Here is a 27,353-nt window from a genome sequence, read left to right on the forward strand (position 1 = left end):
AGCTAGGGCTTAGATGTAAGCAAGTGCTGTTATCTCAACTACGCAAAATAAGCAGTGATCTTAACACAGCTGTTACCAAATGTGTCTGGTTTGAGTGATTACTGAAAACTCAAACTGAAATGCATTTTTGGCATTTCATCTATTTCTTCAACATGGACAGATGAAATTGAATTGGCTGAGTCTCTGTTCAGTAATCTCTGCTGTTGGAAGTACCTGGGCAGAATAGTAGTAGGGCAGTTGTCCTTGCACTGCTGATTAAACTTGGCCCTGGGATCTAAGTCAAGGAAAATAAAGTAGCCTTCCTTTGAACAAAGGAATTATCTTTCTTTACTTGAGTTTAGTTTCAGGTATATTGTTACCAAATGTTGGACATGAGATCCCCCTCCACTCCTATACTTATAAATTACAGAGCAGTAGTTAGTAGAATTCCTTGGGGCACAAAAGTTAAGGTTGCATGAAGTGCATGCTTGAGGTTTCTGAGGCAACATTTGCAAACAATAAATGATCTGGTTTTATGTTATTTCCTTTGGGGAATATTTTTTGTGTAATTTGGTTAACTGATACATGGATTATAAGTGTGTGCCTCTGTGTGTATATATAAATACATACCCACAATCATCCCCAGGCAGAAATGCAAATAAATCACTAAAGGTCAACAGTTGCTCTGTTGCTGAGCCTGTAGTAAGAGGCTCTCTGTTGATGAGCCAAGGACTTAAGTTTTCTTAGTTACATTCACTCAGATAAGTTAGCTGAATGTGAAAGAAGAGTCTTGTCTGTTGAGGTGCTAACTAACATATCTTAAAGACATGTTTGCTGCTCATATTGTAACTTACTCTTAGAATGCATCATGGTAGTGTCCCAGGTGACCCAAAAAATTTGTACTGTATTCCGTATATCCTCTACGTCCATCTGCACCGTTTGTGCTACTGTCACTTTAAGAGTCGACAACATGGGAAATGGAACTTTAGTGTTTTACCCTGGTTCATGGAAAAGGGGGAGTCTGGGGTCCCTTTAAAAGACAGGGAACAGACACGCGGAGACCTCTCTTGTCTTTCTCTGGGCTTCCAAGGAAGTTGCTTTGGGCAGCTCTCTGATTAGAAACCTGAGAAGCTGAATTTTGCAATCCAAAACTGTTCCAGAGTGAATACCTTTCTGCAGCTGCCATCCCAAGATGGGACTGCTGGGCGCTCGGGCCACCATTCCTCAGTGCTCCACAGGTCCACTTTTTTCTCCCCCTTCCTTCCCTTTGGGACAGGGACCTGTGACAGTAGCACCGACACCGGCTGAGTGCAACAGAGGAGGAGGCAGCGAACAGCTGCACTAACTTCACACACACATGCACCACTATGGTCATTGAAAGGAAGCAAGGGAGCTGACACCCTGGGGCCAGAGCCCCCCAAGGCAATGCCAGCACACCCTGTCTGCCACCAGAACTGCTTCCTGTTTTTTGTTCCAAGGGGACGTTTGAGTCGAGCAGGGCTTCTTTGCCATATTCTTTGCCTTCTGGTCCATGCGGCATGCTACAGTGATCGCCATCTGGAGAGGAGGGGCTTCCCCCCTGTCTTGGGTAATCCAAAATATTATTGTATTCCATATCTTTCTGTGCCTGAAATTATTACTATCTCTTTTAAAGACAGGGCACCAGGTTTGGGGGATTGCTGGGATTCCTTTAAAAAGTCAGGGTCCCTTGTGGTCTTTGCTCCAGGCAGAGGTTCTGCTTTGGGTTTTTTTTTCCCTTCTTCTCTCTTGCATCTTGGACTGCTTCAAGATGAATTCTGGGAGTGCCTGACTGTGGCCAGGACATTGTGTCGAGTAGAGCAGCCCTGCTCTGTGCGGTCCCCAGCCCACCTGCAGCGTCCAGCCAAGGCAAGAAGGGAGAGTCGGTCCAGCCCAGCTGGCCTTGCCTTGCTTTGCTGTCTCCTGCCTACCAAGAGGATGACAAAGTCTCTTCATGAGTTCTAGCTCTTGACTGAGTAGCTGCTGCTGGAGTGTGCCAGCTGCCTTTGTTGATGGAGTTTCCACTGCTGGAGAGATAAGGGGTAGGGCGGGAGGGCTGCTCCCATTTTTCCTTTTGTCTTTTGAGCCATGTGCTTGGCTGTGGAGCAGCCATCTTGGTGGGGAGGTGTCACTGCCATTTTAAATTTCTTTTTGTTCCCAGGGAAATTGGGCAGATTTAGCAATTTTGTATCTAATGATTATTTACTGTTATTTTTTGCCTGTTGTTTTGCTTGTCAGTAAACTGGTACTTTTTCACTTACATCTACTTGTTTTAATTTCTCCTTATGGGTGGTAAAGGATTGGTTAAAACTAAGGGGAGGTAACTCATGTTAGAGTGTCTCCCTTAAATTGTCCTAAACCAAGACTCCTGGCATCTTGTTTTCTTTGTCCAAGGACTTCAGTGAATCAGGGGGATGGGAAGCAGAAGAATTAGTTTGTTAGGAACAATGCATCTAGCTTGGTCAGCATACCAGAGCAGGAAGAAGAGATAAAAGACCACTGATAAGGGCAGGGGGAGTCTCGGACAGACATCCTGTGCTCAACCCAAAACTAGCTCAAACCAGTCTTGAAGCTTAAACTTGGGCCAGGGGTATAAAGAGCATGTGCAGGGAGGAAAGGTGAAAAGTTCAGGATGAGGAAGACTCCTGACTTCATCGGAAGAAGACCCTCAGAGACCCCTATCAAAGCCAACAGTCAACACTGTGCACACGCAAAGTAGATGTAAATGACTTTTGGGTTCATTATAATACGAAATGAGGCTGGGCAGGGCTAGGTGATGAATATCTACAGGCGTATTGGGAAACTTAATGAATATTGGAACGTGTAACCCGATAAATACCAAGCTGAATGCAGCTGTCGGCATGCGTGGTTTTGGAGAAGCTATCCCCCATGTGTCCCAGCGCTGGAATAAACATACCTACTTTTTTAGTAGGAGTCTTTTCCACTCATCATTCAGCACCTTTGTGTCTAGTGGTTATTGCTATTATCCTGGCTGCTGTTGTTTGTTTTCTAGTAAACAGTTATTTTTCCACTTATATCTTCTTGCATTCATGTCTCCTTATTGGTGAAAGGGGAGTGGTTAAAACTAAGGGGAGGTAACTCATTTTGGAGTCTCCACTCCCTATAATTGTCTTAAACTAAGGTGGCCTGATAACTTGTCTTTAGATGTTCTATGAAGCTATAAACACAACATTGGTTAGAGCATGGTGCTAATAACACCAAAGTTGCAGGTTCAATCCCTGTATGAACTAGTCACTTAAGAGCTGGACTTGATGATCCCTGTGGGTCTCTCCCATATCAGAATGTTCTATGATTATGTGAACAACACTGTGATCTCAAAATACAGCCTCTAGTGTATTTAGAGTTTTTCGAGATTTTGTTGTACCTTTTTTATGGGGGCTGTTTAAAATAGAACCTTAGAAGTCTACCAAGTTTCTTTTTCTAGGTCCTTTCTCCTCCACTTACTGCATTCTTTCAGTAAGTGTTGGAAAAGAAAGGAAAAAGCAGTCACTAAAATCTGAGTCATGCAGTTAGGCTACCACTGTACATCTGTCTGATATTGGAGTAGGCATAGGAATGAACCAAAATAACTATAAACTTGATCAATCTTGAAAGAGAAATTCCCTTTTTGTGAAAGAAATTTGAATGAGGGATAACATCCCTTATTTTAGGTTTAGTTGTGTTCTCCATACTGAAGAGCAAAAAGCGCTTGTACCTAGTTCATTTCAGAGATGCTGCTTTTGGAGTAATGTGAGATCAGGAAGATCTGTCTGTAAATTTGATATGTATCAGCTGTTCTGGTGAGATAGGTAAATAAGTAGATATATGCTTGGCCATAGCAAGTTTCTATAGTTCTAGGCAACATCATCTTCTGCCTGTAACTTTGAGAAAATGGAAGTTCTTGCCTGTACTGTTTGTTTTATCTAGAATCTTGCAATAATTTGGTGTATTTATAATGTTCTGAAGATAAGTATATAATACATTAATCCTGGTTTTCTTTATTATAAGGAAAGTTCCTGGTTCTGGATAAAGGCTTGAAAATGTGAACTTTCTAGGCTGAAAAAACAGATAGCAAAGAAAGGGAATTAAAATGAAGATTATCATGGATAAAGGGGGAGTTCATCTCAGAATTTTGTCTTGCTCTACATTTTAAAGTTGTAAAGTTGGACTGGCACAGCCATGTCAACTGGGAGTCCTTTTAAGGAAAATACCTTCTAAACTGATGGAGCACTGCTGACAAAGCCTCAGTGGAAATGGAGGCCTCCCAACAGAAGGGTAATTCTCTGTGTGTGGTTCATATTGTTTGAACAGGTGAGATGGCTATAGTGGCAAAAGAGATCCTGTAGACCAATGCAAAGTAAGTCTGTGGTAGGAAGCTGTGTCAGCATAAGTGGGCCAAAAGTATGGGACAGCACCAATTAGCGGTTCCTAAGCTCTGCTCAAGAAGTTAAGGGCTTTCACAGGTGGCTGAGTGAACTTAGAAACAGCTCATGCCAGTGTTTCCTGCCACTTATCATAAGTAACTTACCTGTATGTCTACTTGTGTAAGACTGGCATAATCTAACAGGTAGGCAGAAAGCAACTTTTCAGAAACTTCTATGGGACGTGATGAATTGTAAGAAGTTGGTTTTTTTTTTTTACTGTCTTCAGTGATAACCATGAGACAATATGAGCACCAAAGATGAAGTGAAATTATTAAAACATTCTCCATCCCTTTAACAGATTTCAATGAAGACTTTCATTGTGTTTTATCCTACATTTTTCTTGACTGGATACTATGCTGAAATTTGGTATTGAACAAGTAGGTAATGGGATTCCCAGATGCCTTATATTTTCACTATGCTAAAATTTTTCCTCCTCATTCAACAGTTATAGTTTTGGTTTGTCTTGCAGAGTTGAATGTAAGCTCTGGGAAAATACAACAGGCTGATTTGTGTCTCATGTTCACTCAGAGTAATGTTGTTCCTCCGTTCTATTTTATTATAGCTAATTGAATGTAGTTTTCTAATTAATGTAGCTACAGTTATTATTGCAACTCTTTTGATGTTATTAGACAGCATAAGCTCACACCAAACTCAAAATTTGCGTCTTCCTCTCTCCCCATATGATTCAAACTGGGAAGAAAAAGACTACTTTCATTTATAAACTGGAGTGGATAGGAAAGGATACAGGAGATTGAAATAGAATTGGGTGCCTAGAGGCAGACATGTCTCAACGCACAGGAAGATGTTTTATAAAAAAATTTGTCTTGCTGCATCCCCCTTTCATAATGTACATTTGCAGGTTAGATTCTACTCCTTGGGATCTACTCTTTGAATCCTGTCATTATGAATTAAAAATAAGACATCATATTCCCTAAGAGGAGTAACTACCAGACCTATAATTTTTGTGAATCATAGATGAACCATTCAAATCTTTAAAGCTTTTTGTACAGCTGACATTATAATGAAAGTTTAGGGATGTTCTTTAACTGGAGATGGTATGTAGGGTTGTAAAAAGCAGCCAGGAGTCGAGTCAGTGGACAAAAATTTAGGGGCACAGCCATTGGTTTTACATATTACAGAGACATAGCATACTATGCTTAAGAACAGATAATTATTATTGTATTTGGTTACATAAATTTCCTTTTTATCGTATTGTCCTGGTTCCAGCTAGGACAGGGTTAATTTTTGCAGTAGGCAGGAGGGGGCATAGCTAGGACCATGAAGTTATTCAATACCACCTCATGTCCTTGCCTAGGATGAGGGAAGGAATTCTCTGAATCACTCTCTATTTTGTATACTTTTGTTGTTGGGATTGTTACTGTTTGTTTTCTTATTTCATTGCTGTTCCAGTACATTGCTCTTATCTCAACCCATGATATTTACCTTTTGGGCCTCCAATTCTCCTTTCCAGCTGCCAGATGGAGAGGGGGAGTGAGAGGGGGAGCGAGTGAGCAGTGCGTGGGTTTTGGTGGGAATACTAAATTGGGGAATACCACTCCTAAACCACAACAGGTATTTAAAGAGTGTGGCTCTATCTACCTTTATCTAAAGAACCTTCAAATTAATTAAGAATTTCAAATTAATGGCTGGAACCCGAGTGGTCTTTCTAGAAAACAGTGGTGGCTAACCTGCAGCCCATGAAGGTTCTAAATAGATATGTAAACTCATGGCTACTCATCTACAAGGTGTTGTAGGACTTCACTGATAACTGACAGCTGATATTACTGGACCGTAACTAGGAGGTAGGATGCTCTGCAAAGGCTTGAAGAAAGCTTGCTTTCTCTTCAGTTTAAGGAAATCCTCCCATCTTCATTAATAGCTAGTGCACACACATGCTAATGTTGTTCATAGACACTCAACATGTACAGCAGATTCTGTCTCAGAGCTGTTATCTCTACAGATTATTCTGAGTTGGCCCCTGTTTCACTGTATGAAAAAGGGAGGTGGAGGAAAAGAAATATATTATTTTGAAGCTCCTGTGCCATCAAAAAAACCCAGCAGACACAAATGCTTAGAATATATGGAACAATGCACTGATATTTGGAGAGGCATGTTGCAACATCATACTCTAGATTCTCTGGTTTTTTTGAACTTTGTGTAGCCAGTTGCAGAAGCTTTTGTATGTCCTGCACCAAATTTTCAGTCATGTTACACTAAGTATGTGATACATGGCATTTGATTCAGTTGCCTGACATCACAAGAGCTGAAGAACTGTGCAATTGATCCCTGTGTGTGAAACTTCTGTTTGAGTCCCATGAGAGAACTGATTTGAATTTTGAGAAGAATAAAAAAAGCAGCAACTGTTATAGTTTTCATTTAGTTCTCTTTCCTACCCGTTTTCTCTGTATCAAATAACACATGACTTCCCTCACTCAGTACCACCAGACTTGCCTTGAAGGCACTTCTGGATCTGGTGTTTTTTTCTGGACTACAGCCATGCTAGTATATGTTAAACAAAGCATCAATTATACAACATATTAGAGGCTTTTCTACAGCCTTCACAATTTTACTTTTAAACTTGCCAATTGCAGTGTTTCTCACTAGTTTCCTCTTAAAGCTTCTTAATGCAAAGAAAAAAAAAAGAGGTGTAGTTCTAGGAAACTGGAGAATAGCAAAATGTTTACTGGAATATGTAAAGTACCAGGCATTTTTTGTTATATCACAGGACATCAAATATTGGATTACATGATCCGGTTTGGCCAAATTTAGAAATACATCCTCTGAGAGAAGGCACAACCACCCCTCCCCCACCAGGTTCAGGAAAAATAAATTTTCCTCGAAGGAAAGTGAAGGAGATAAAACTATTTATTTAACAAACACACGGGAAAAGAAAAATAATGCTAAATAATAAAATCTTTCGCTGTGGAGGAAAAACCTAGGAAAGTGTTACAGTCCTCCCTTTGGTCTCCTCGGAGCTGGGGCTTGGCCCAAGGCCAGGCCCTTTATGCCCCGTGGGAAGTCCTCCTGATGTGCTCTGATGTTGAAGCAGTCCAGTAGAAAAGGGAGAAAATCTGAAAGTCCAGGGAAGAAAAAACAAAGTTCAACTCTCAGTCTCTCTCTGGAGAAAAAGAAACTGAACAACTGGCCAAAAGCTGACTGGAAAGCAACAAGCTGGGTGCTTTCTTGCTTCCCTGCAGCATCTGGAAAAAAAAAGTTGCTATCTCTATGTGACCTTGAACAAGCTGCAAACTGCTTTGAGAAAGTTTTGCTCAGTTTTTCCTTCCCCCTCTCAGGCTCAGTTTAAAGGCATAGAAAGGCACAAGAATTAATTTCTGGGCATAGGGCAGCAATATGGGATACACATCATAAAGTCACCCCAAGACACATGAATACACATATAGTGCTCATTGTATCATAATAATATAAATAAGCCAACCTTAAAACTGCATAGTCCTGCTTTTTACAATTATTTTCAGCATGCTTATACTATCTTGTAGTGGGTGATGTAGACATGCATTTACAAGGGCTTGCCTTGTAAGCTGACAAGCTGCAAAAATGTAATCATTTATTAGGAGCAAGATTAACCACTGCAAGGAGAAAATGTAAATACTGTGCAAGATTCTTGTTCTTTTCCATTTTTTATTAAAGAATCAGAGTACCAGTAAGAATCAGATAATTTATAGATTTTTCTGCAGCACACTGTAGGTATGGACTGAAATGATTCACAGTTTAGAGATTTTGTATTTTTCTTTTGATTTTGTACTAGCTGAACCTTTCAGAAAGTTAATTCAGATTGATGTTTCATTGCTGCACTTGTAACACAATCACTGGTGTGTTTGATAAGTCAGCAGATTTAACATTAGCTTTTTAACCACCACAGATACCATGTATCATCTATACCAGTAAGTCAGTGATGGAAAATAGGTCAGGTGGGTTCATTCCTAGAACACAGAACATGGGGTTAAATATGGTCAGTTGGTGTGGCAGCTTGAAAATGCATGAAATGGTGACTTAGTGCCCAAAGCTGACATACGCAGGGGCAATTCATAAATCATAGAATGGTGTGGGTTGGAAGGGACCTTACAGATCACCAGTTCTGTCAAAGTACATGAATGAGGTGATTATTACTTGTACAGCACTGCAGCTATAAGGACTTTTTTTGTTGAAAATGTAAAGAAACAATACAACCAGTTACCAGAGAACTCTGGCTTTTTCTTGTTGCAAATAAAAATGTGGTGGTTGTTAATGCCCAAGCACAGAGCTGCTGGGGAGACATTTATGAAACACTGTAAATTCTTATGCTACTGTTTATGTTACATTTGGAGCTACTTAAAGTTATTTAGTGATCTTTAACACTGAAGTCAGATTACAAATTTATATTAAATGGTCTAGTTTGAAAGAGTGTACCACGTTTTAGGAGACTTGCTCAAGGGAAACTTGGTATCTGTCAAGTACTCTTGATGCAAATGTGATCTATATCTATATGCCTTACGAGTGGTTATAAACATAGCATATGCCATCACTGTATGTATTTTATACACATGAAAGACTACTGTTTTGGTTTGTGTTTGTGTTATTTAAGCAAAATAGCAATAGATCTGCAACCATTTTTCTGTGTCCTGATTTCTGCAGAACTTGGTCTCCAAGTTCTTGGTTGCTGGTAAGATTAGATGGTTAGTTTCAACACAGTGATAACTGGCTCTCTTCCTTCTAATAGAAGAGCTTTATTTGTGTACCTGATATGTTACTCAAATTTGGTTGCTTCTGTAGAAACCAGTAAGAATAAAGCACATCAGGGCAAGTGACAACCCAGTGTGTAAAAGGTATGAGTCACTACCATAACTACTCTTACTCCATTCTTTAGAATATTTAAAAGTGTTTGTGATGTCATTAAAGTAGAAGGCAAGACTATTTTGATTAGCAGATTAGCACAGCACACAGTAGAGTCCTTGACTCAGTAAGTTTGTGTCTGAGATGAATGTTTAACATGGTCAGTGGCTTCATGTCTAGGCAGGTTCAAAACCACTGAAACCTCTTTAAAACACAGACACAGATTTTCTCTTTTCTTATCCTTCTCCATTTCTAGGAAAAAGTGATGAAGGGAGGAACTCACAATATAGAGGTGATAATTACAGCTGTAAACACATAAGAAGATAATTATTTACCATAGACATACTATAAAATGCAAAGAACATTTATGCTAGGCTCATGCTGTGGTATTAACTGAACACATTGAACTTCCTGGCACTGAGCCTTCACATTGCAGTGTTGTGCAAAAATACTTTTTTCCTTTGGCTGGTGTCATATGTAAAATATGTGCATCTGTAAGCTGGTATCTGCATACATGTGAAGTATTGCCTAAGTGCAAGCATTTCAAAATCATGTGTCAGAGTGCTAAATCATGATAGTTTAAATTTTAAAAAATATAGTAATTTCTGCCTTCTTTCCTTGGAAGTCAAGTTTTGAAGCTTTTACTTGAAAGCTAGAAGGTGACTAATTCTGCTTTTGTTTTGTTGGTGTTGCAGGCACTTTGTCTGCCTATTCCCATAGTACGAAGCATTGCAAAAAACAGACTTAGCTTTGAACTTTGAAACCCAACTCTGGGATGTCTAGAGATCTCTGTTTCTTGGTGGTCCTTTGTCCTCGATGCAATGGAATTGCAAATATTAGCCACTATATTGGCTAAATCAGCCAGGGAAGTGCCTAGTTCTAGAATAGGCTGGCTGTAAATCTAGCCTCTGAGAGTAAAATACTAAGGTGTTTATTATTGCTTATCACTTTTATGAGCTTGTTTCTGGAACAAGCTACAATGAGGTCACATCAGTATGGACACTCTGTATATATGGGGTCCTAGTAATAAGAGGCATGTTCAAATCCTTTCCTTTGTCACTAGTAATATGCATTCATCTCTCAGGAGAGGCCTCAGTTACCATCTGATAGTGTAGTGTGTGTTAGCAAACTCAATCCTATTAATTAAATTCCTTTTTGCTTCAGTTAATATTTGATTAAATATATATATATATATGTATATGCAAGGAATGGCCTCAAGTTATACCTGCATCAGCTAAATTTCAGGGTACCTCTGGGGGTGAAATTCTACACCAAAGGAAGGACATGAACTCTCAGTTTTTGTATCTGGGGTGAAACCTCTGCTTTCTGAAATGTGGAGCAAAAGGACAGTAGTACCTCTATTTCCTCCCTGCCCGGCTCTTTGGCTCTGTTATGACATGGAAGTTATTCCTTATGCAAGTGGCAGCAGCTGTGAACCACCAGGTACAGAGAACAGTGCCGTGTGTGTGTGTGTCCTGCAGGAACTCCAGGTGTGAAGCTGCCCTTTCTTGAGCTACTTCAAGGGAGAGGTAATTCTTGGTGTGTCAATAGCATAAATATCAATGCAGTAAAGAACTGTACTTGCATGAACATATGTACACAGGGAATCTACAGCCTTAGGCAGCATCTAAGCAGTGATTTTAGGGATCATCTTTGCATTCTGATGCCGTGCTGAGAAACTAACAGGTGCAGACCTCTCGGCACCCAATTGATTTTGGCCTCATTACACATGGCTGCTCATGGGTGTTAGGCTCACTCCTCCGCCGGCAGCCACGCCAAGCAGCTACGGAGAGAGGTAAATGCTCTTGTTCCAGGAGCTGCAACTCCTAGCCTTGCACTTCAGGTCAAAGCCGCTGGGGTACAGGGAGGAAAGCCCAGCCATGCAGGGCCCTAGGTGTAGCGGCGCTCTCCTCGTCTGAAGCTCCCCCACCCCTCTCCCAAGCAGACCAGCCTTCCGAACGGGGCAGTCAGGCTGCCGCGGGGAGATGGCGCCAAGGTAGCACGTCCGAGGAGGGGGCCGGTGTCGTCGCCTCACGGTGAGGGGCAGCGAGGCACGGCAAGGCTGCCCCGCACCCCCGGGGGCAGTGCTACGCGCCTCTTCCCCGCCTCCTCCTCAGCCTTGATCGAGACAGTTGGAGGCTTCTCACCGCGGGAGGGAGGGCAGGAAATAAAAACAACTGTGTACGGCGCTGGGGGCGGGGGATCCCTGCACCGGCCGAGACGCCTTGTCCTGTCGTGGAGCCGCGTGGACGAGGTAAACTTTGTCGACCGTCGTGAGCCACGGGAATGAGAGCACATCCGGCCGGTGCGACGGCGCGGGGCTTTGTTCCTAGTGGGGCGGAGGAGATCCGGCGGCGGGGCGGGGAGGGAGGCCCTTCGGCGGGCCGCGGGGCCGCCGCGGTGGGGATGGAGGAGTGGCGGCGGCCCTTAGAGCCGCCGCTACTGGGCGCTGGGGCTCCGCGCGCTCGCCCCGCAGCGCGTTAGGGCAGGAAGGGCGTAGTTCCCGGCGGTGGGGCCGGGGGTGGGGCTGGTGCAGTTCAGAGGGATCGGGAGCGCCGTCCACTGGGACAGTGTTCGCGAGTTCATGTTACCGGGAGGGCAGAAGTGGTGGAGCGCCGCCGCAGGGAAGGCAGGATGGCGCCGGGGCTGAGGGCCGTGCCGTTAGCAGGCAGGCTCTGGCCGAGGGGGCGGGAAGGCGCTTCGGTATCTCTGTAGCAAGCTAGCACTCTCTATGCTGAGCAACTTAGTGGCCAGGCACTCGCTTCTCTGTTAGAAAGTTACTTAAACCTGTGGGTTTGTCAGGCAGGGGGACCCTCGGTCTGGGGCTGAGGTGCGTCCGCCAGCAGGGAGCCGCCCCCACGCTTGGCTGCTAGGGTCGCCGTCAACAGACAGCCCTTGCTGAGGCTGCCCCGAACCACTGCAGCGCATCTGTTGGTGTGTGTGATAAATGGTGTTGCCTTTGGCACCCACCCAGATCTCTCCCGAACCCCCGCTTTTGAACCGTTGGCAGTGTCTTGCCATCACTGGCTAAAACTTCCAGCTGCTTGAAGCTTTCTGGTGCCTTTTTAAAGATACTGAGGATCGAGATTCAGGATCTTTGTGTGTCTTCTGACAAACGTCCAGGTCTTAAACAGCTGTTGACATTGGTGCTGGCCAGTAGTGCAGGCTGGATGGCTCAGGCTCCAGAGCTGTGATCCTCCCTGTCGGGTGGTCTCCTGAATGGTAAGGAGTTGCACCTTAACCAAGAGTCACATTTCCAAGCCTAGGATTAGGTGAGGACTACAGTATTTTCTGTTACTTGATTTTTAAAAAATTTTGCAATGCTGCTTATATGTTTAACAGCATTTTTTTTTTAATGTTGAGAAGTACCTGGTAGTACTGGTTACATTTGTAATTGCGGTATTTACTTTGTACTAGGTATGAAATGAAACAGTAGCGAGCTACAAGGGCTACAAGGTCTATTTTATGTGATATTTGATGGGAAATTTCTGTATGCTGCTCAACTGCAGCTGATTACAGATGACTTAAGCTGGCTGATTTTTAAAAGAAATTGCTGCAGTTAGTCTAGGCTAAGCAGGAATTTTGCTTAAGCTAGTAATATTTTTTATGAGGTTGAAGCTGTGAAAGAGAACCTCTGAAGTATTGAAAGTAGTGGGCTTTTTATCCTATATAGCCAAATTTTTTTTTTTTTTTTGGTGTAACTAAATTGATGACTTCTAATGTTTATTGGAAGATTTAATTAGTCATGTAATTTGTTGAAAGTACACGTGCTCATTAATCAGTGCTGCATTGCCAAGTTTTGTATGAGTTAAGTTAAAACATTCTATTTCAGCTTAGATTGTGTATGTGCCCCGGGGAATGATTATTTAGAGAAGGCAGTGGCCACAAATGGTTTAGTCAGTGTTCCTTGCAATCTCTGATTTAATCCAAAGTACCTTTCTGCAGGTCACACTTTTTTTTTACTAAACCAACTGTGATATTTTGGGATATCATCACCATTGGCATTACCTTCTTTGGCCTGCTCTTGTTTTCTAGTCATTCAGAAAATATTTCTATCTGGAACACAGAACCCACAACAGGGATCTTTTTCTTTCTGTCTCTGGGCTGCTTGCAGGGTGGCATGTGAGTCCATTCCTCAGGCTTATCTGCCTCTTTGACTATAAGCTGTATGGCTAGCAGAAGATCGGAGGATACCACTGAGATATAATAATGCAGAATATTGGAAAAATACAGCAATTTCTTTTGCATTAGACAAAGCTGATGGGGAGTCTCTTAATCTCTTTTGTTTGACTTCCCTGGAAGTGTCCATAATGATAAAGAATGACTTGGTATTTTTGAGAGATGGGTGGCACTTATTTGGGTAAAACCTTGTTAGTATAATTATCTATGTGTCTCCTAAATATACTCTTTAACAAAAACAGAGATGGTAACTAAAATAGTGAACGGTTCTGAAATTGCAGAACGGGCGTAATGAAGGAAAAGCAATATAAGGAAATTAATTTAAAAGTCAGTAAGAATGCTGTAGAAATTTAATAATTTCTAGTTAGGTGGTGGTTAGGCATTTAATTTTAGGGCTTACAGTTCAGTTTTATTCCTGGTGAGAATTTCTAGTGGTGTTTTTCTGGCTGCCAGTTGAAGAGCAGGATTGTTAACTCATTTGCATTTTGGAAGTATCTTCTGATCCTTACTGAGTACTTATTGAGAATATACAATTTCTCCTATAGTAATCAGCACTGAATGTGCCTTATGCATCAGCTTTGCAAAACTTGTCAGAAATTTACAGCTTTATTTATTTGCCACAATTTTGCCCTTTAAGTTCAACTTAAAATATTCCATCAGTCAACTTGTGTTCTAATTCTGGCACTGGCCTTGGCATCTGGCATTGAGCAAAGTTATGAAGATCACAGTGGAAGTGTTTATCTATATGTTAGGTAAGGTACTCATGTTGATGATTTAAGAGTGAAAATGTATTGTTTGAGTGAAATGGCACTGCAGAGCAATTCTTGTAGTTTACCATCTGGAAATGTCAGACATTTTTAGCACTGGTGTCGATCTATAGGCTGAACCTGACCAGCAACAAGGAAGTGAAGCCTAGAAAAGAAGAAGTTTTACAAGTCAAATTAACCTTAGTTCCTGTGCCTTCATGCAGAGGGCTCAAATACAGGACTGAAAGTAACCAGAAGTTACCGTATCATAATGAGAGTATTTGTATCAGCTACACACCTGAGCTATTGCTGAAGAGTCTTCTCTTGGAAAATACCTCTTGGTGGAGACTCTCCAGCTGTGAAGGAAGATGTGTGATAGGGGTGGGAGACAGGGAGCTTTTTTTTTTTTTTAATGTTTTTTGGTTGTTGTTCTTCTTTTTTTTTTTTTTTTGGTTTGGTTGGGCTGGGTTTTGGATTTTTTGTTGTGTTGTTTCTCCTGGTCTTAGTACTTTTGTGGCTGGAAGGTGAGAAGCAAGCCAGGTGACTGGATAGCCTCTCTGAAAGTTAGTTTGGTTCCTGCTTAGTTATTTCTTACACAGCAGGCCTGTTAGACGGATTTGTATGTAAGTATTTGCAGGTGTTTGGCAACAAGTTATTTTAGTGAGGGGTAGGGAAAGCAAGCATCTGGGAAATGTCAAAGCTATTAAAAGTTTTGGCAGGCCAATGTCTGCAAAGTGAAGCCTGCCATTTGATGATGAATAAAAAGTGAGTTTCAGAAAAACAGCCTACGATATGGTATTTTGCACCTAGAGATAGAGCAGGCTGCTATTTCTGATAAATGGGAGTCTGAGGTTTTCTTATGTTTATGGTAGTGTGAGGGACTCTGCAGTGATAATGGTAATACACTTAATGCATGTAAGTGCTCCCTCATCCTTTTCCCCCACTTGATTTGGTAGTCTTCTGTTGGGATCCCTCCTCTGCCATGTAGCCCTGGGAGAAGGGCCCTGAGGGGACAGACACGGGGTTTCCCTGTCCCTGCTCAGGCTCGTTCCCATTGGTTGGTTTGTGTTCCCCTGCGCGGGCAGAAGGACCCTTGGTCTGGTGACTGGAACAGTTCCTCGGCAGAGCCCCGGCCGTGCGGCTGGAGAAATAAACATCTCTGAAACAGCTATCAAGAATCTGTCTGTCCATATGTATTTCCTTTCCACGGGACTCCTGGTTTGGTATATGCATGTTGCAGTATCCCCACTGCAACATAATGGTGGAAATTTGTGCGCAGAACGATCCCCGATCCCTAAGCGACTGATTTGTGTGAGTAAACCCTGGAAACTTTGGATTCCTCTTCTTGGTTTTGTTTTGCTGTTCCATATCTAAACTATGGAGGAACTGTGGGAAGACCCTTGGCTCTCAGAGCCGCATATGGACATTTATCTTAAACTTAAAATGATTCTTAAACAACGATTTGTAAATTTTAGCTTGATTCAAGCTCAAAAAGAACTGAAACACTTCCTGGCATGGTTGTTTAAGAACTTTTTCTATGTTTCTTGGGATTTAATTATTACCAAGGGCTTTTGGAAGACCATTTGGACACAGTTAATACTGGAGTCAAAATATATGCTGATGGAAGAATATTTTAGTGAATATTATTTAGTTACCGAGACTGTTGAGCAATGTCAGCTGTGTCTTGACGAAGGGAAGCCTGGCGCAGGGACTGTGCGACCCAGGCCACGTGCACCGAGTGCTCTGCGAGCAGCAGCGTGCGGGTGGAGCCAAGCGAGCCGCAGTGTTGGTGGCGGAGTGAGGCGCGGCGGGAGCAGCGGGACCCGGCGGTGCCTGCCCGGCCCCGTGCAGTGCATGGTGGAGCGAGCCCCGGGAACGCCCGACCGAGAGGGGCAGCGTGCGGGCAGCGACTGGCGGCGATGGTGGTAGAATGGAGCCACGCCCAGCCGAAACACGCGCTGGAGCAGGGCGCGGGGGAGTCGTCACTCGGGGGCCCGGCCGAAACGTGGGTACAGCGCCTGGCATCGGCAGTGAAGCTGCGACCAGAGGAGGCGACGCACGGAGAATGGAGCGGCACGGCCCGGCCCGGCCCGCGCAGCCCCGAACGCGACCCCGGGAAGAGTGCGCAGGCACGAGCAGCCCCGACAATTCCAACACGGGAGCGACCGAAAGAGAGAGCAAAGACGCAGCAGACAGAAAACAGCAGCCACTCGGAAAAAGGAAAAGATCATAGTAACTAAGATCTTAGGGATAGTAAAATGGTATAATGTTAAGCAAAATTATGGTTTTATAACAAGGTGTGACAACCAGCAAGACATATTCGTGCATAGAACGGCTATTAAAAAGAATAACCCTGAAGAATGCATCACAGGCTTGGGAGATGGAGAGGTGATGGAATTCAAAATTATACAAGGTAGAAAAGGGTTACAAGCATCGCAGGTCACTGGGCCTGATGGTGTTCCTGTAAAAGGCAGTATATATGCAAAAAATCGTAGTCATGTTAGACAGTATCTCCATTGTAAGTCCCCTCTACAGTCTCCCTTTCTTAATCCCACCTTTCCCTTTTGCCCTATGTCCTATTACCTCCAGTGTATTCCCAATCCGTTTTTTCATCCATGGTTTCCCTCACAAAACCATGCTTTTGCCAATTGTTTCCCCAAAAATCCCTTTCCAATGCCGAGTGGGGGATGAAAAGGGGGAGAGAAGAAGTTAAACCCTCTCCTGCCTCAGTTTCCCCACAAAGCATGCTCAGAGAGTTCTGTCTCCCTTCTGTCAGCCCTAAGATGTTCCACAGAATCTGTTTGGACATTTAAAGACTCAGGAGGGTGGCTTGTTTTGTTTTGAAACTGTTCTTGTTATGTTTATCCAGTTGTTTTCATTCTCCTTTTATTAAAATAAAACAGGTGAGATGTTGGGGTCCCTCCCCTGCCAAGGAGCCCTGGGAGAGGGGCCCTGGGGAGGGAGACACGGGGTCTCCCTGCCCCTGGTCAGCCTTGTTCCCCATTGGTTGGTTTGTGTTCCCTGATAATGCCAAGGACCCTGGGGTCCCGTGACTGGGGAGTTCCTGAGCTGAGCCCTGGCCATGCGGCTGGAGAAATAAACATCTCTGAAACATCTACCATGAATCTGTCCATATATACTTCGCTTTCCACGGGACTCCTGGTTTGAAATATACTTGTTGCAGTAATCCCTGCTGCGACAGTCTTCTGTATTGATGTATTTCACCATATAACTGTGCTTTTAAAGTTGCTATTTTTTTCACAGTTTAAGATTATAACTGGATTTGCATACTTAGGACTTGTTAACTTATAGAAAAGAGTATAGCTTTCTGTGCTTGATATATTAAGCCAGAATTTTCATAGACTGCAGGGTCTGTCGTAGTGATTTGCCAGCGATAGGAAAATAACATCGCCTTGCTTCACAGGGATTAGATGTCCACCTTTTTTTTTCTTTTGCTCCCTACCCCCCCCCCCCCCCCATCTTGCCCACCCCACCATGCTACAGTCTAATTACTCTGTGGGTATAGACCTGTGTGATAACAGAATTGAGATAATGAATTGCTTGAGGCATAAAGTGGCAGATTGATATGCAGCAATCTAATGGACAGATGGGTTGATGCAGCCTCTTTCAGTGTACGTCCACTGAAAAGGATCTGAGAAAATTAAGCAGCCTCAGAGACAGAGGAAGGGAAGATGCTGTTATGTGTTTGTAGTTCTGTGAGCTGCACAGACACTCTCTTAGCTTTGGGGATGGCAGAAAGTGGATGTGAATCCATTTAGGAATGTATTTATTTGTGATTTGGGGAATGAGAAAAAGAATGGTGGTGTTTGGAGAACAGTCTATGAGGTTTTATATGTTCAGGAGAAACCTCTAAAGCTTACCTTTTTAAATTTAACTTTCTGTCTTGCAGTAATTTACTGAAAAAAGGAAACTTTGGTGACGATAACTTTTAAGCCTTAACCACAGAAACAAACAAAAAAAATGCAGAGTAGAGGCCATCTTTTTTCCTCCTCATTTGGTCAAATCTATATGCTTGCAGGCAGAGTGAAAAGGTGATTGTAGACATATGATTTTACTTTCAATTAAAATGCTGTGTTATTGTTTTTCTTGAAGGAGATCATTTTAGTTGGGGAAACTGTGGAATCCTGTGATGTGAGTTTGATCTCTTTTCAATACAAGGAAGAATGTACATTAGACCATACATAAAATTTTCAGTGTACCATTGAACTGCCTTGTGTACCTTGCATACCATTTCTCAGACTCTATGCTTTGTAAGCACATTCTCATTGATCAATAGAAGTGTATTTACAGCTGTCTTTTTAGTTGAAGTAAAATGGGTTGGCTTCCTTCTTCTGTAGGTCTTTTCTGTATCTGTTTTTTTTCTGCAGCTAGTACTACTGAAATTCTTTTGAGGAGATAAGGTAAAAAGAAATCACTAGTGTGTAATTTGACAAGGGATATTTATATATATGTAATATTGCCTTGTTGGATACCAGGGTCTCTGCTGAAATATTTTCTCTATCAGTGTTTCTTTGTGCCATATAAAGCACGCTGCACCTTTTATCTTTCGGCAGACAAATACTTCAGGTTTTTGCAAGTCTTCTTGGTTGCGAAAATAGAACATTTTTGTGTCCTAACCATCCTTATTCATCTTGATTAGTGCATTTTGGGGCTTTTTTTGTGCACTCAGGTTTCCGTATCTCTGTTCTAGTGATTCAGCAAGTTGCTGCAGTTGAAAGTGATGCAGAGGACACTTCCATCTGGCTTGCCACCTGTTCTCTGGAGGGGATGAGGAGGGCCCAGAGAGCTGCATGCTACATTCTACACCTTTTTTCATGCTGCTGGTCAGTGTCTGGATACTGCTGTTGCTTCTTGTCCTTGCAGAAGTGGCTATATCCTCCATCTCCAGTCCTGTGGCTGTAGTAATGTCAGTAGCTCAATCCTCTGACATACTGAGGTTTTTTCCTGTTTCAGGGCCATGGCTGGGTTTGTAGTGGTTAGCAGAGATAGCTTGCTGCTGTTAAGACAGATAAGTCGGTAGTTTATCAGCATGGGGGTAATTGAGGGCAACCCACTGTGAAGAAGGGGGGTAAAATTGGTGTTGGAATCTGAGACTAGACCGTTGTGGTAAATAATCCAGTGTTCAGAGAGCCAAGAAGAGACAGATACCATAGCACTGTGTTTGGGGTGTTCATCTGCAATCGGGAAGAAAAGGTGAGAAGGAGCTTGAAGGTGAGCCTTCCACATCAGAGAACAGTGTACTGGCTTAGAGGTCCTCCAGTCTTGCCTCTTTGGATGCTGTACATGCAGATTATCCCCTTTCTGCTTCAGTGCTTTAGTAAGAAGTGCAATTGCTGTAACAGGAGAGAGTGAGCTGTGCTCAGGTCAGGCATTCCTAGCTGTTGGATGGATCCACAAGCTAATGGATTACTCCATTAGAGGTTTCTCCCAGAGGTGGGTGGTTTGTAACCCCTAGTTTTAGCAGTGTTAGGTTCTGTACCACATCGTGAGTGTACCACATCGTGAGCATCCTTGTTTTCTGCCTTTCATGGAGCTAGTGAAGAAGGAGACATGATCTGTATTCCACAGCCTGGTGTGACTTTTCTCCTAATGGCGAATAAGTTAGTCATGGAAATACAGCTTGTGTGCATGCAAGCTTTTGTTTTGTCTGGTTTTAAAGATGAATGGGTGATAGTGACTTGTTAAGGGATACTTTTCTAACCGTCAATATCCTGGAAATAGTATCTATGAGAGCAAAGAATATCTTTGTGGGTATTGTGTACTTCTGGAAACATCTGATTTTCTGAAAATACATGCTAGGTTTTGTTTACCTGGTAGATCTGAACTTTTCTGTAGTGTTTGCAATTGAAATGTAATTTTTAACAAATTGTTGATATTGTGCATCTGCCAGGTTATGGGTAATTTGATATTTTTAAATTTATTATATATACATGAAGAAACTTTAGCTGCCTGGATTTTGGTAACAAACTGTTCCCTCTGGCTTTGATGAATGAGTTGTTACCAGATTATAGCTAATAAACACATAGACTGTTGCAGTGGTCAAGAAATGAGAACCTAGGTCTATGGTTTAATAATTTGCTATTGATTTTAGTATGTAATCAATTTAATTTGTGTTGAAAAACCTCTGAAAACACTTCCTTTAAGAACACAAAGTATTTCACTAAGTTAGAAATAAGCCATTCCTGAGGCATGCTATCTTTTTTTTGCAGTCATTCAATTGTTCTTGCAGTTATCAGCCACACTCAGCCTTTAGGACTATTTCTATTTTCAGTTGAGATGGATTTGATTTGGAAAATCAAAAGTCAAGTACAGCCTGTTACTGCAGGTTCTGGGAAACGTGGCATTTCCAGTGGCAATTTCAATAGGTTAGGGTTAAGGTTAGGTTTAAGATCAAGCTCTGGGGGAAAATGTGGGTTTCTTTTTAGTAGTAGACTGGATTTTAAGTAATAAATGTTTAGATTAGTAGGTTTCAATTGAACCACTGAGATTGTTATCAGCCTGCTTCCTAAAATTCCTTTCTGTTTTGTCTGGTCTAGCCCCAGTATTGGATTTTTTTGAGCTGTAAGGTTATAAGCATCTAAAAAACTCTGCTACTCTATCTTAGCTGCTTTTGCTCTTTGAGTATGGTTTGTTGAAAGAAGAACTGTTTTTTAAATATCAGCAATATGCACATTTTAGAAGTGCATATTCAATCCATAAGTAAAATATAGGAAGTAAATATGGGCAAGTCTTACACACTTTCTTTATAAGTTATGACTGTGGAAAGAAATGACTAACAATTCTATAGTTGTTTTCAAAGCAGTTGCATGTTTTGTGCTTTTTGTAACCTTGCAGGTGTTCCCTGTCAGCAGATATGCAGCAATCGCCTTGCTGCAGTTGATTCCAACTGTTCTGTGTTATTTGAGAGCTTTTTGGGTTCTGCAGTATTTTATGGGTGCCAATATTCTTTTACTTGTCTAATTTCTTTCTGTCTTATATACTGTGGTTACGTAAAATATTTTGGTGCTGCCCTGCTGCTCCTTTGCCTGCCTGCCTGCCTTCCAGAAGTATATTTAAACTTGTAAACTTGAATCTTATGTTAGGATTTGTCTGTCTATATTAAATTACTTATGTGTTTCAAGATGCTTAATGATGGGGCAGAGGAGGAAATAGATTTAATTCTGGCTTGACACTTAATATTCTTCCATATAGTTCTTGCCTTTTGCAGCTTAAAAATTCTGCATTTCAGTCTAATATTTTGCTTTTACTTCTGTGCTGCTTTCTGTAATGTGCTTAATTTGTGATATTCTCTCCCCCCTGCCCCCACCCCCAGCCTTGGTAGCACTGGACTTTTCTCCAAGGAGTGGCTTTTTTTTGTAGTAGTTTTATTGTTAGGGTTGATAAAGTGCATCATGGGATTTATAGTTCCATCTAGGAAATGAACCTCTAGAGGAGTTATGTCAGAAGCCAGTTAAAACCCCATTCCCCAGGAAGTGCAAGAGTAGCGTGTCAAAATCTTTTAGCTCTTGCTTGGGAGTATTCTTTTGTTAAATACCTGCTCTCTCTGCTGTGCAAAGATACTTTGAAGAAACCTAATTATAAAAAATTGCAGTTTTAGCTTTTTATTTCTATGTCATTGAAACACTTTGACTGTTCCTTGTGTGTATACATGCTGTTACTCTATTTTATTTTGAAATGCAGATTCTCATTCTTCCCTGAAAAGATAATAGCTGTTCTCTTTGTATATTAGGGTCATAAAGTGTGTCAACAAACGGACCTTTTCTGAAAGCTGGAGACTAGTTAATGAGGCACTCCAGTTTTCATTATGGCCTGCAGGAGATGGCATACCACTTACCAAGAAAGAGGATTTGAGGGTTAATTGGGATAAGAGTGGCTGTGTTCAGCTGTGACATCTCAAATCTGCAAGTACAGAACAGTACTTCTGGGGAAAACCAGGACTTAAACATTGATTGACAGTCTAGTCTAAGACAATAGATTCAAAAAGGTCAATGATCATGTGGTGCAAGATCACATGTTGCTAGAAGGGACTGATAAATAATCAGAAGAATCTTTGAGAATTGTTTTCGAATGGCTTGTGCTCATTTGTGAAGAAGGCAACCAGTAGTTCAATGAATTAACACTGCATACAAAGACCCAGTTGTCCTGGTTAGCACCTTTATCTGTGTGCTTTGAAGCGAGACTACGTTCCCAGCAGGTGTGAGATTTTGTGAAAATGTAGTTATTCTGCTTAATGCAGAAAATGTGGTTAGGCTGAGCTGGACTGAAATGTGAGTAAAATTATGTTGGTTTTGTACAGCCTGGTTTTTAGTAGCAAGGGAGCCATGGAGATGACTTCTCTGAGAAGCTGCTAGAAGCTTCCACCATGTCCAGCAGAGCCAATCCCTGATGGGTCTGAAGATGGATATGCCACTGGCCAAAGATGGGCCATTTAGAGATGATGGTAATGTCTCTGTGGTAACATATTTAATAGGAAAATCAAAACAAAGTGGGGGCACAGTTTTTTCCAGTCGGAGAAGAGGAGGAGGTGAGAGCATGTGATGGAAACAACATGGGGACACCAGGGTCAGTGGAGAAGGAGAGGCAGGAAGTGCTCCAGGTGCCAGAGCCAAGATTCCTTTGCAGGCTGTGGTGATGACCATGGTGAGGCAGGCTGTCCCCCTGCAGCCCATGGGGGTCCACGGGTATGCAGAGATCCACCCACAGCCTGTGAGGGAGGTGTCCATACTGGAGTGGGTGGATATGTGGAGGAGGCAGTGATCAAGAGGGGCCCCTTGCTTCCAAGCTGGAGCAGCCTGTCCTTGGAGGACTGCACCCCGTGGAAGAGTGACCCATGCTGTAGCAGTTTTGGGAGGACTGCTGCTTGTGAGATTGGAACCATGCTGGAGGAGTTAATGGAGAACTGTCTCCTGTGGGAAGGGATCCCATGGCGTAGCAGGGGAAGGACTCCTCTCCCTGAGCAGTGGAAAAATCTCGGGTGACGACCTGACCAAACCCTCATGCCCTGTGTCTCCCTGTGCTGTTGGTGGGAAGGAGGGAGGTGTTGGGGGAAGAAGAGGTGTTTTTAAGGGCTTATTTTATTTCTCATTATCCTCCTCTGACTTTGTTAGTAATAAATTTACTTTGTACTTCTGAGTTGAGCCTGTTTTGCTCTTGGAGTGTTTTCTCCTGATCCTTAACTCATGAACTCTTCATTTAAATTTTTTCTCTCCTCTGCTCAGCTGTAGCAGGGGAGGGCAAGGGTTAGGTTCCTTCATTTTTATAGATTTTTTGATTTGTTTTCATTTTGTTTTTAAAGAATGTGGTGATTAACATTTGGAGCACAGGACTGAAATATAAGCAAAGCAGACTTTGCTGCCACATGTTCTTGCTGTTCTGATTCATACTGAGATAGTCATCACTAACATAGCTTGAAAAGTAAAATGATATGAAGGAAAAGAGTTTGACACAGCTTCCTTGAATCCATTTTCTGTCTTTTGGGATTTGATTACTGTTCCGACCGCTTGCAAAGCAACTTGAATTTCTCAGGTTGCATTCATTTGCATGGTGATGCCTGATGTTGCTTAACCAGGTGGAATTGTGCATCCTTGTGCTTAGAACAAGGCTGCGGGTGTTGCTGCTGTGGGAGAAGTCTTCAAGGAAATGGATGCTTCTTTTACAGTGCTTGTAGAGGGAGCATTGGCTGTATTAACATTTTTTGATTGTTCAGTTTACTTGCTTTCACTTATGCATCTGGGTGTTATGCAACTGGGTGCTGTTACAGTTATGTGTAGTGTTCTAAAGACCTGTAGAGCTGAGAAGAAAAAATATCTCAAAACAGCTGGAATGTTCGAGCAGGCATGTTTGTTCACTTCATTATACTTGAAGTAGTGAGAGAAATGAAGCATGCAAGTGGAGCAAATCAAGGTCTTCCGGTAAGTCATGAGCTGTCTTAAGAGAGTTCCCAAGAGTGGTCAGCTTGCTCCATTTATTTTTTAATGACACTAAATTGGGCACCAGTTTTATTTGTTTACTATGTCCATGAAATTTTCTGTACATGCTAATAGATTTGGGAATTTCCATTCAAGTAACTGATGTACTGTATTCAGAACTGAAGTTTTCGTGCGCTTTCTGGAAGAGTGTTATGCTCACATGAAGATTGAGTGCAACCTCAGTGTGAGAGAGCTGATATAATGAAGTATTTCAGGTGTAGCTGGATCTATTAGCTAATGAAATGTGACAATTTCTGGAATGGTATACTCTTTACTACAGCGGAACTGATGAATGTAACATGGATGATAGGATAGATTTGCTTGTAAACTCACAGGAGCATTGCCTCCTTAATCTAGCCAATGTTCTTACATGGTGAGAATTTGCTGTATTTCTGTTACTCTAGCTCTAACTGATGCCTTTTCCTGGTCTTAAAATCAAGAGTCATACATGGTTAGAAGGGGAAAAGGGATTTTACCTTGGTATCTATTTTAAGGATCCTTAGGTGTACACGTCCAGGTCATATGCATTGAGATGCACCCCGCCAAGTCTATATCTGTGTCCCCCTCCCCCCCCACCATTGGGTATAATATTATAGGTTTTACTAATTAGCATATATATCAAAGATTCCCCAATGAGAGGCTCAAGTGAGCCCCCCTCCCCAAGGAACCTTCCCCTGGATGGTTCTATCTTGGTTTACAGAATGTGTTCCGGAGAGGACATTGGGGTCTGGGGCACACTGATCCCTAGCTACCAAGCTTCTAAAATGTTTAGTCTCTTAGCTTGACAAACAAGTCTAAGAATGTAGGCAAAAAGCACAAGGAGTAAAGAAGTTGTAAAATGGTATAACAGGGGTATAAAAGAAAAGGCAAAAATCTTCATGGCATCATAACCAACTGGAGCAACTACTAGGTATCCTATTTCTAACACCATTTCCTTAAAATGGGAATTTTGATTCTTCTGTAGGAATGAAACTAGGCCATTTATGTTAACAATGAGATTCTTTAGACTTTTTTCGCAAGTATGTAGCTCTTTTGTCCATAGTTTAGCAGAGCAGAATCTCTTGTGAAGGCCTTCTCCAAATCATGATAGTTTTCTGCTTGCCTTAAGAGAAAGAGGCAATAGAGTTTGACATCTAAAGTATTGTGTAAAATGCACTTGAACAGTGTTGATGATTGAGGCACAGACTCAGACCAGCAGGGAATCTGAATAGTTTATTCAAAGAAACGAGCTGGTCTCTACACTTTTTCAAGGCACAGTATTTCCTTACATGGCAATTCTCACTATGTGACCTATCCTGTGTTGCCACATCAGCAACACACTTCCTAAATGTCCTTCTATGGGGTGATCACTCGCTGTTCACCCGTCTATCAGCTCCTGGCAGCCTCCTCTCCGTAGGGGTCTGCCGTGTGACACCTCCTCCCCCCAGGGTCCGGTGGAGACAAGCTCCTTTGTGCTGCCATGTGCTCCTTTGTGCTGCCACGTGCCTCTGCAGGCAGGTCCTACAGCCCGCAACTCAACTATATCCCATCTCTTCCTACAATTCCCTCTTTTTTGTTTTATACAAACAAGAATCATGAAACAAAACACTTCTAACATTAGAACATGTTTGGCCCACTGCCCGAACCAAATAAGCTCCATTCCTCACAAAAGCAGTATCTTTCCTGTGAACAGGGGGATAGACGAAAACACCCAATAACTAGTCCTATGTATGAAGACAGTGATTAAACAGATTGAACTTAAACAGCATAAAGTTGTCTAAAACTTTTACCATCACCCACAGTCTGCAGTTGCGGGGAGGTCCTATTTCATAGTGAAGACTTGGAGAGTCTTTCCCAGGCAAGACTTCCAAGTTTACTTTGAAAGAGGGTTCAGCTTTTATAAGATCAAATCAACAATTCAAAGTGACTTGATTATGCCTTTAGGGCAGAAACACCTGGGTCTGATGGTATAATCCTCAGTCAGCCAGGGCTAGGGCTTGGCCAGAGCCTCAAGCCTTGACTGAGAAGGTTTCCCTAAAATACCTACAAAATTGCCTAAAAACTTTATTAATATCAGTTAGGAATATGACTTCAGAAGAGTTTATGTTCCCCACAAGCTCATTATGAGGCTGGAGTATCCAAGGCTGGTTGGACCACTCTTGCATCGTGGACTGGAATCTGTGGAAACACAAGCGTATCTTTGCCCCCAGGTTATCAACGGAAAGGGGCCTTCTCATTTTCCACTTTCAAGATTCCTACCAAATACCTCAGCTTTTCCTAAGTGAGCCTGTGATCATTCTGAATGCGATTGAAAAATTAAGAACATATAAAGCTTTTTGCAGTCTTTTATGAGGGGTATACCCCATCTTTGCACCCCCTTTTTTTGTTTTAATGGTATGGACTTGAGAGCGCTATGGGCCCATTCTGCATGTTCACCTGTATGGGCAGAAGCAAAAATATATGTGGAAAGGCTATCAATCATAACAAGAACATATTTCAACTTACCAAATTCCGGAAAATGTGTAATATAACATGCAGTTTTCTTACAATGAACAGTAAAACAGTACATCAAATAGAACAACAAGCACTCTCAGAGCAAAAATAAGCAAAGTGGTTATCTTCAACTGCTTAAATACTTCACCATTTCACAGAATGTATGTAAGTCCAGGCTCTGGACATTACAATTATAATAGCATTAACTCTCTAAGTAGTTTCAAAAGGTAACAAGCCCTGAGTCAGAAGTTGCTGCAAAATGAGAGGCTTTTATGGTCTTTCATTTCAGTGGTAACCTTTTCTACATCAAGGAGGCAGCAATGTGGGAGCTGTTCTTCCAGTTTCTTCAAGTAGGAAAAGAGTACTTTGAAAAAACATATCAGTTAATTTCTGTTTGAAAAGAGCTTACAAATCAGAATTATTATCCATCACAAAAAGCAATCAAAACAATGCAGGGGGGGGTCACAAGGTGCTACGGTAAAAAAGCAATCTTTGAGATAGGGTCCAGGATTGTGGCAACATTTTGAATAAGGAAAACAGTAGAGTTTTATGGACCAGCTGCAAGAGTGACATGCCTAGCCTGCAGCTGCTCCTGCACAAGCCAGTGCAAATGCTGCAGCTCTCCTACCTCCGAGGAAGGGGCCATCGGTCCACTCAGTTCTTTTCTCCAGCATGGCATCAGCTCATGAGGGTCTGCAGCAGATGCGAGCCCTGGC

The 27,353-nt window shown here is 42.2% G+C and overlaps 1 protein-coding gene across 26 annotated transcripts in view; it reads left to right on the forward strand.

Annotated features, from left to right (window-relative positions):
* The window catches only part of TNS3 (tensin 3), a 369,544-nt gene that overhangs the window by 22,883 nt on the left and 319,308 nt on the right, over nt 1-27,353 (forward strand). For 13 of the 26 annotated variants that reach the window (XM_082286405.1, XM_082286373.1, XM_082286403.1 and 10 more), the window contains exon 1: nt 18,888-19,020. The exons of 2 other annotated variants lie outside the window; for them this stretch is intronic. In XM_082286405.1, coding sequence (XP_082142531.1) covers nt 18,988-19,020 — 33 coding nt within the window. In that variant the 5' untranslated portion in view covers nt 18,888-18,987. Of the gene's footprint in view, nt 1-10,990; nt 11,047-11,201; nt 11,506-11,963; nt 12,524-18,887; nt 19,021-27,353 lie in introns of those variants that run through there. 11 more of the 26 variants (XM_082286389.1, XM_082286380.1, XM_082286388.1 and 8 more) reach the window with 7 other exon arrangements.

Source organism: Coloeus monedula (genome assembly GCF_965178545.1).
Source record: "Coloeus monedula genome assembly, chromosome: 1".
Lineage (NCBI taxonomy): Eukaryota > Metazoa > Chordata > Aves > Passeriformes > Corvidae > Coloeus > Coloeus monedula.